General features: G+C 47.5%; 1 protein-coding gene across 1 annotated transcript; it reads left to right on the top strand.

The window, feature by feature from the left end:
- Positions 1-1,629: 1,629 nt before the first annotated feature.
- LOC100273610 (uncharacterized) lies at positions 1,630-3,837 on the top strand. The gene has a single exon (NM_001148026.1). The coding sequence runs from the start codon at positions 1,693-1,695 to the stop codon at positions 3,433-3,435; it is 1,743 nt and encodes a 580-aa protein (NP_001141498.1). The 5' UTR covers positions 1,630-1,692; the 3' UTR covers positions 3,436-3,837.
- The last annotated feature ends 6,333 nt before the right edge of the window (positions 3,838-10,170 follow it).

Here is a 10,170-nt window from a genome sequence, read left to right as displayed (position 1 = left end):
TGTGTGTGTGTGTGCATGTGGCGGCAGAATTTCTCAGCGTCCCCGCGGATGTCGCCGCGCCGTCGTCACATGTGACATGCCCACTTTTCGTTAGGTAGCGCAGAGTTTGTTATGTGCCAGTTGAGCTTACAAAAACAAAAGCTTCAGGCAGGGGTAGGGTAGCAGTACTAGCTTCAGGATTATATATATAATTTCGGCTGCGCAGGCAGAATTGTGTACGCTTTATTTAGAAAATTGACCTTGACCCCTCGGGCACGCACCATCTAATCGTCTCGTGATTTTTAGTTTAGGGAACTCTCTCTCTTCATCCTTGGACCACGTCATGTGACCTCAATTATTTTGGACTACTGGTCGGCCCAGTCCGGACTCTTAACGAAGCCCGCCATAAAATGTTAGCCCGTTCATGGCCACATAACCAGCCCAGCACGGCCAGCATCCGGCCACCGTGCGTGCGCGAGCGAAGCCGAAGCGCAGACCCTGTCCGCCCGGGCCTCCCCTACAATATTTTTTAAAAATTTAAAACTATACTTTACACTAAAATATTGTAGAAATATGGTCTACCACCCCACCAACGAGAAGTACGAACCCAATTGTAAATATTTTTTTAACTTTTCTTTCGCACCGAGGTGTCTAGGAAGACTTGGCGCCCAACAGAGAGGCAACAGACAGACACCCTGCGGCTCCACGGAGAGACGATATGCACTCTCTCTCTCTCCCTATACCCATATTATGCAAACTTCGCTAAAGATGATGAAACTAGGGTCAAAAGAAAACACAAAGTAACCGTAGTAGAGGAATAGGCAAAACGTGAATTAAACAGGCAAAAGTGTTTCGATGCCCCCTAACTAAAGGAAGCCCCTCCAAAGGTGGTTGAAGATGGCTTGTTTACTTGGTTTTGATTCGTAATGGTTTCTAATGCTTCTACAATGTTTTTGTCTCTATAGATTGCAGCTGCATCAGACCAAACAACTGACTTTAATCTGAATCAAACAGCTAGTGTTGATACACCCACAAAAACATTAAAAACCACTATTATATCTACAAGAGAAGCACATTACCCTCTAATTTCTTATAGCTTCGCTTCTGCACGAGAGAGATGTACACTTTCTGTTAATTTAGGTTATGATGTCACATTGATCTGTTAAACATTTCTCACTAGCTATCCGGTCCGTGATGGAAGCATTCGGCTGTAGGTGCTTGTGCCACCTCACTGCTCACGGGCGTCACGGCTCACCTGCACAACTATAATAAACGTGTTTGAGGTCTTCAATACTGCGCAGGATTTTCTCTGCTCTCTTGTGTAAGACATCAGTCTACATGTACAATTCGTTACACGGTTTTAATTCGGTCAAAACCCCTTATAATGACTATACTTCAAATTTTCTAGGATTTGAAATTCAGTGTTATAGTTTTTATCGTTGATCTTGGGTTGATGGTATATCATTATGGATGAAATCTTTCTGGGCCGAACTGGCACTGTAGGCTTAAGTGGGCTTAATGCGTATGATTGCCTTGGCCCGTGCCTGAAGTCACGATCTACATCCATCCAGCACACCATACCCTAGTTCTTCCTTCCCGAACCCTCGCGCCGCCACCGCCGCCGTCTAGCATTTTCCTACACCCAATCTGATCTGACCAAGCCCTCTGAACACCACCGCCCATCCTCCTCCTCCTCCGCCGCCGCCGCCCAAGATGGGCTTCGACGTGGGCCTCGTCCCCTACAACCCCGACGGGTGGGGTCCACCTGAAGTTGCCGCCGCGCCGCCTTCCCTCGGTGGTGGCTCCTCGTCTGTCCCCTTCGCTCCCTTCTCCCGCTCCGACAAGCTGGGCCGCATCGCCGACTGGACGCGCAACCCGCCGGGCCCCGGGGCTTTCGCCGCAGCTCGCGACGCCGTCTTCGATTTCGCGGGGCTCGAGGACTCCATCGGGCTCGCGTCCGCGGACGACTCGTCCTTCCGCCTCGTCGATGGCAAACCGCCGCCGCGGCACCCGCGGTTTGGACCTCGCTGGCGCTTCCAGCAGCGGCCCCAACTCCCGCAGCGCCGCGACGAAGAGGTCGAGGCTCGGCGTCGCGAGGCCGAGAAGGAGCGCGCCCGCCGCGACCGCCACTGGCAGCAGAACCGCCGCACGCACCACCAGTTCAACCGCGGCGGGCCCTCCTCGTCGTCTGCCAAACCGTCCGTTGACATCCAGCCCGAGTGGTCGGTGAAGGAGCAGATCCCTTTCTCATCCTTCTCCAAGCTCTCCTTCGCCGTCGCCGACCAGCCCGAGGATCTCCTCGTCTGTGGCGCAGTCGAGTACTACGACCGGACCTACGATCGCGTCACCCCCAGGGCCGAGCGTCGCCTCGAGCGCTTCAAGTCGCGGAACTTCTTCAAGGTCACCACTACCGACGACCCCGTCATCCGCCGTCTTGCTGAGAATGACACGGCCACGGTCTTCGCCAATGACACCATCCTGGCCGCACTCATGTGTGCGCCCCGTAGCGTCCAGTCCTGGGATATCGTAATTCAGCGTGTTGGCAACAAGTTGTTCTTCGACAAGCGTGATGGCTCTCAGCTTGATCTTCTCACCGTCAACGAAACCGCCCAGGAGGCACTCCCTGAGGCCAAGGAAGACATCAACTCCGCGCATTCGCTGGCGGTTGAAGCCACATACGTCAATCAGAACTTCTCGCAGCAGGTGCTGCTCCGCAATGGTGAGAAGGTCACGTTCGACGAGCCTAACCCGTTTGCCACTGAAGGGGAGGAAGCTGCTTCCGTTGCTTACCGCTACCGCCGCTGGAAGCTTGATGAGGAGACAAGCTTGGTTGCTCGGTGCGAGGTTCATGCCGTGAGCGTTGATCTACGCGGCGAGCGCCAGTTCCTTACACTCAACGCCCTCAACGAGTTCGATCCCAAGGTCACTGGTGTTGACTGGAGGAAGAAGCTTGAGACCCAGCGGGGTGCTGTGCTTGCCACTGAGCTCAAGAACAATGCCAACAAGCTTGCACGCTGGACTGCCCAGGCGCTGCTTGCCGGCGCAGACATGATGAAGTTGGGTTATGTGTCACGGCTGCACCCACGCGACCAGTACAACCATTCCATTCTCAGTGTGATCGGGTACAAGCCAAGGGATTTCGCTGCACAGATCAATCTCAACACCGCAAATATGTGGGGGATCGTGAAGTCTATTGTGGATGTCTGCATGAAGCTTGGAGAGGGGAAGTATGTGCTTGTGAAGGACCCAGTGAAACCACAGGTCCGGCTTTATGAAGTGCCAAATGATGCATTCGAGAATGACTACGTTGAGGAACCACTCCCTGAGGAAGAGCAAGTGCGTCCCTTCTCCGAGGATGTTGATGCCAGCGCGAAGGAAATGGATGCTGCCGCAGAAGCGGAGGCTACTGGAACAACTGCAGGCGCTGAGAAGAGTGGTGATGTCGCTGCTGTGTGAAGGCGGTGGCTACAACCTGAAGAGGTCTTTTTCGGACCTTGAATAAGGTTACCTTGGCTAGCTATCTACTACAATCATGGGCATCTGGATACAGGTTTGATGTTTCTACCATCGAAGGTTATGCTATTATTGTTCGCTGAATCTTGAGTTGTGTTCCCTTTATGTGTCCTTATGGCTGGACTTAAATGGAATCCTCAAACTATATTGCACTTTCCAAGACTCACATGTTGTGGATTGCCAGTTCTGTTTACTGTGATTTGAGTTGTGGTGATTGCATTTGCATTTACTTGGCCATATTAGTACCTTCAGTTTGTTGGATGAATACATGATGCCATGTGAATATTGCCATTTGTGCAAATCCATTGTTTCGAATCTGTCCAATACGCTCGTTGATGTTCGATTACTTGTACTGGTGCTTTGGTTCACGAAATAAATCCATCATGAGCCGGACTAGAGGGGCTAAAATCCTCTTCTTATTCAAAATGATTTTAGCCCCTTTAATCCCTTCTGTTTTTGTGCTTCCAAACTAGCCCTTAAGTTCATTTGTGGGGTGGTGCCGGGGGATGCTCTGACAGTGGCCGAGTAGAAATCAGCCGTGCTGTGCTCGGGCATTCTTGTTTTTTTGTTGGTGAATTATGGGGGTTCCATGAAAAAACAACACCATCGCAATCCGATGTGAGAACTTAAAAATCGGACGATATCTGACGGGACGCTTGCTTTATCAAAACTCAGCGGCTGATTTCTGGCGACCGCTGAGTCTCTAGACGTGTCTCGTCCTGAGTACCGCTAAAAAGTGGTTACTATGGCAGCATGTGTTTGGGCCGCGAAATGCCTCGAGAGCTGAGGCCCATCTGGAATCATAGGCTGTGCTCACAGCTTAGCCCAGTGGCCTTCGTGGCAGGAAGTTCAAAACTGCATATGCAACCATGCCGTGCCGTGTGGTGCTCTTGGCGTCGCCTAGGGGTGGTAATGATCTAAATGGTTCTTCACAAATCTTATAGTGCAAAATTTATAGCTCATTGTCAGCCCTACCTAGAGGTGGTAATAGTGTCTAAACTTTACACTATAAAATTTAAGGATCAGATCGAATTATGATCTAGCTCTATTTCTATTTTATTTTGAACATAACTAAAATTAAAATTTGATAAGAGCATAAATAAATTATAAAGAAATATTTGAATCGCAGTCCATTACCACTCGCCAAGTCGCCATTGTTTGCATGTTCTTTCGTTCACTGTATGTGATGAGAAGTAAACCGTTTTGGGCTCTACAACTAGAAGCCCTTGTCTATACCCAACTCTTGCGCACATCCAAGTGGTGTGATTCCAGGCAAGTTGCGTCGCGGAGCACACCACGGGAGGGAGGAGAAAGAGAAGCCAATCAATGACACAATGCGGGTGCGCACTCTTGTCTTGGTGACAAAGGAACTCTTTTTTCGCTGGTGCGTGCCCCTCTTTCCCTTTTCGATTGGCAGACAAAGACTCCACGTCGCCTCGCACCAAAGACACGCTCCATTACCAGAGACGGCGTGATCGGTCATAACCAGGGGGAATCCACAAAACAGCACTACTTTATGACAATGTTCAGAAAATAGCACTCATTTTTAAGCAACTCAAAGAACAACATCAGATTCATCAAATGAATTCAGAAAAGAGCACTCCACCTATATTTTTTATTCTTTTATTTCTCAGCTCACAAGAAAATAGACCAAATTGCCCCTATCATTTTTCCCAGCCTTATTTATTTATCTATTCAGTCATAAGAACAACATAAATACATACAAATATATGAGCACTATTTTTATATTATGAAGAGTAGTGTTAAACATATAAATAAACACATATATGTAAAGGGGGAAGTTTAGATTTAACAATTGAACTTTAAATCTATATTCTGGGATCGATGGAGTAGTTTTATAGAACATATTATTTTTTAATAAGACAAATGATTGAAGTTTTTGAAAAAAACACGTCAAAATAAAAAGGAACGGAGGAAGTACATTTGAAGACCTTTCGGTGAACCAAGTATGTCTAAATTTTAATAGCTCGATGTTGAAGATACATAGGTTTGAAGTTGAACAGTTAAATCTAAACTTCTTCCTTCGCAAAAAAAATATGTGTCTATTTGTATGTTTAACACTATAAAAATAGAGGTTGTATGTTTTATCTATTTATGTTTTTCTTATGGACAAAAGAGATAAAAATGGATTGTAAAATGAATAGGGGTAATTTAGTCTATCTATATGTGGTGTAAGCAATAAAAGAATGTAAAATATAGATGGAGTGTTGTTTTCCGAATTAATTTGGTGAAACTGATACTATTCTATGAATTACTTGAAAACGGATGCTATTTTCTGAACATCTTCTCAAACCGGTGTTGTTTTATGGATTCTCCCGTCATAACCATGGTCTGCCTGCGTGCGTGCGCCGAGCTGTTGGTTTTCCAGCGCGTTACCGTCGGTTAGATTGCAGTGACGACAGATGGTAATTGTAGCCTCTAGCACAGCGCACAGATGGTAATTGTAGCCTCTTGTGTTTGTAGCTGCTTCCGGGTAACCATCATTCGAACCATGTGCTGCGAATGAGACGAGTAACCATGAATAATGAAGAAATGGGCGGAGGTTCCCAAGCTACAGCCTGCCATATTATATATTATAGGAGAAAACCCCATGTACTGACTGACTGATGATGGGGCGAAACCTGGGCATGGTATTATGGTACCAAAGGCAAAGGGAGAAAGGCAACTAACGCGCGTGACGATGGTAGGGAACACATGTCGTCCTCCATTTAATCAAGGAAAGCAATAGGGTGGTGCCGTGTCCAGTGGAGATCCATGGACAGAGATGGATAGCCAGGCACAGGAGCGTCACGATTCCTAGCGTTCTCGGCACAGAGATCACACACGACACGACGTCCAGGCAAGTGGCCGCCGTGCCCGGGAAGATGATCCATCCATCACTGGGACAACAACAAATGAATCAGTACGCTGTTGGATCTTTTATGGGCTTGGCCCATTTATTGAATAAATTCTATAGTGTGTAATGGTGGAGAATACCAATAGTATTATATTGAAAGTCCAAGGGTCTTTTGCCTTGACTTATATGGTGGGATTTATTCCACTTAACTTGAGAAGTCAAGAAATGGATAAGGGCGTGCCACACGCGCGCGCCTCCGCCGCCGCCGCCGCCGGTCGGGCCGGGCGTGGCGTGGCGTGGCGAGGCAGGCAGGCAGGCAGGCCGGCGGGCGGGCGGGCGGGGTTGTGTTAATTTTTAGCACTCACTAACCGCGTACGTCAGCCACTCATGGCGTGACTCGGCGAGAGCTGGCCGACTCTTGGCGTGACTCGGCGACCTTTCTCCTTCAGCTTCCCTCTGCGAGAGGTTAAATAGAGGAGCACCCCTGTCACTCGGTACACGCGAGAAACACTTTTAGTCTCACAGTCCAGCCGCCGAGTGAGGGTATTTCCATCTCGTGACTCTGCACGCACAGAGAAGCGAGAGAGCGGGTGCCTCCGAAGCTGGTGCCGTTCGAGACCTTGCACGAGGGATCGGCAATTAGGTTTTTGGGGAGCGTCTACGCGACTGCCCAACGTTTGTCGTTGTCTTCATCGCTGGTTCTTGGCGTCTTCATCTCGATCGGATGACAAGAGAAGTTGGACAAGGATCAGGATCCTCGGAGCGCATGAGAGGGTATGATCAATTCAGTTTCATTACAATTTTATATTCTGCATATTATATATGTCGTATGTAGCTTTGTTCTATCGTATTATAATATGTTATATCTGTCTGTCTTAATTTTACAGTCATCCTGTTTATATTGTTATCTGTTTATTTCCAGTTGTTCCGCAATAATCCATGAACCATGTTTATATACTTATTTTATTTATATGATTTACATGCTTCATATGCTTTGTGTTCTCATGATCCATATTATTATTGATATTTTTTAGATCATGTTATCTATGTTTGATTATCTATTATATGTCATCATCATAATGTTAATTTATGGAATTAAAATGGTACGGAAAATGTCTATATTTCTAACATACGCTAAGCAAGAGAATGAAACAATAGCTCAGGAACAGCGAGTCAAGTGGGCAAGTGGCACACCCGCAAGTGCCACGGGATGAAAACCGAGATCTGCTGGCTCTAGCTCCTAGTAGAGGCAACAGTGCCCTGGAAAAGGGAGGAAGGGGGCGGGCAAGCATGCAGGAGGGCAAAGCACAGTGCCTCAGTCTCTTACCTTTCCAAGAGCATTACATACAGTACCTACAAGCCCAGCCCAGTGGTCCTGTCTGCCTCAGGGTCAGGGATGGCCGCCCGGCAGGCGCGCAAGCCAAATGCAAGGCTGTCCATACGTGCAGCCAGCTTGTGCGTGGTTTGTGGATAGGCTTGCCGGCCGGCGCCGACGTAGATATGGACCCCGTTGCTGTCGCGGCTGCCGTGCATGCCCGTGCGTGCGGGCAGCCCGGAAACGGAAAACAACAAGCTGCTGCTGCTGCTGTTGCTGTCGGCCGGAGTACTGTTTAGCTCTACCAATGGTAGTAGTAGTAGCTCTTTGAGGTCCGTCTCTCGTCGAGAGTGAGAGAGAGGACAGCTTTCACATTAAATCGAAACATAAATAACAATAATAACCTCATCAGATACTAGTAGTAGTACAGTTTATAGGAAGATGCATGGTGCACGGTGCTCTGTGCTGTAGAGCAACAGAACTACACCATCGGTCACTACTACTGGCATTGAACTGTACTCCATCCATCCACTGCATGCATTGATTAGTGGAGCTGTTGTTTGCACTTGCCGCCATGGCACCTCCAAACCTACGGCTACGGCAGCAACTCTGGGAAATACCATGTGAGTTGCTGCCGTAGTAGAGATCGACTCCGGTTACTTCAACTCATACGGGGCCGGTATAGTAGTAGGGTATTCCTTAGCCCAGAAGAAAAAAGGGTGGAGCGCTGCATGCATGCCACGCTGGTCTGCACCCATTTCGGTTAGCTAGGTAGGCTTAGCACAAGACTGCTGCTGCTTTAATTTATGAACTTTACGGAATCATGCATACATATCACCGAAAGCATATACAACAAGCTAAGGTCCTTTTTATTTTATTTTTTCTGTCTTCTCGCTGAGAAAGGGGGAGATAAAATATGTGCTCGATCGACGATGCTTTTGTAGCAGTAGCTTTGAAGGTGTGTGTGGTGGGGATCAGAGTATAATTGTTGTTGGGAGTACGTCGACGCATCCATTCATTATTGGATCCAATCGATCGATCGATCAATTAATAAGACACACGTACAGTGACCCTGCTGCCTGCCTCGAGTCGCCGGTTGCGATGATTTCTAGAGCTTCCGGTTTCCGGAAATGGAGTCCACGCCCACGCGGCACGGGCCACTTGTCGTCGACTCGTCGTCGTCTGCTACAGCTGCATGCACTAGCTACAAATCTCTGCACACAAGCTCTTTTGCTGCCTCTAATGTCTCGAACGACGGTACGGGAAATTCCACCGTACGTGCCATGCCAGCGCGCTGCGTGATTGAAGCTTCCGAGTCAATCATGCATGCACGCGGCCCCCACCGTGTGCCTGTCAACAACTGGATATATAATTCCGTGCCAAGGGCGTACGTGCGGACCACGTGCCGGATTATTCCATGCCGCGCGCGACCCACTAGCTGGCAGCTAGCGTACGTGAGCGATCGATCGATCGATCGACCGAGGAGACCAATCATCTACTTGGCAGCATTTCCTTTGGCGCCGGCTGGTTTACAAATGCCATATATAGACCACGAGAGTAACGTAAAATATCGTTACATATGTCGTACAAAATATTATTCTACATTTTTATTTATAAAGTAAAGTTTAAAATAGACAATAAAATTAAACAGCGAGTCCCTATATCATTTTTTTTGTAATTAAGAAATAGCTCATCTGGTGTGAGTAACTATATATATGGGCATACGGCTATACACTATTCAGCAACAAGAAGCACTTATACCGTTCAAACTTCGAAACACAGTGGACCAGAGCGGTTGCAGGGCTCTGCTACCATATTATTACTACTACTATATTATTCTTCGCATGTTCTCGATCATGTCCACTGACAAGGCGCGCATTGTTATGGTGGATGAAATAAAGGGGCTCGATCGCGCACTTCAGTGGTGCAGCGTCTCTTGCGTTTGTGTCACCACTATCGGCCAATCATAAAACTGTGACCGACAGATCGAGGCATGCGTGGGGGCAACCATTCGATTAATTAATTCCATCCTCAATTATTAGATGGAGTGTCGCTACGCCCTGTCCACATCATGTCTGTGTAGAGCAAATATAACAAGGTGTATGTAAGAGGTGCCACATCAAATTATAATGACATGAAAAAAAAAGAGAAATGGAGCAACAAGGAAATTAAAGCTTGTTGTTTAGACACTCCAAGACATTTTGTGAACCAAAGAGGTGGACCAAAATTATACTATTGGAGAGTTATTATATATGTATACTTTTAGTTGGCTACATGTAATATGACATTTTTTTTATAAAACCCGATGTTGACTTATATTATTAAACTTGTTCTAAGTAGTAGCATTCAGTTGCTTCTTCGTGTCTTTACCTTAGAGCCTGAGGCCCCTGGTGCTTTGACCTGCTCGGTTGTACGTGCTCTTTGCCAGTGCGCAAGCAACTGTAGGGTCATGCAAAAAAAAAGTATAGCAGTGTTGGCTCTATTTAATTCTCCTTTGGACTGCGGT

The sequence above is a fragment of the Zea mays genome, chromosome 3 (genome assembly GCF_902167145.1).
Source record: "Zea mays cultivar B73 chromosome 3, Zm-B73-REFERENCE-NAM-5.0, whole genome shotgun sequence".
NCBI classification, from domain to species: domain Eukaryota; kingdom Viridiplantae; phylum Streptophyta; class Magnoliopsida; order Poales; family Poaceae; genus Zea; species Zea mays.
This window is presented reverse-complemented; position numbering and strand designations above follow the sequence as displayed.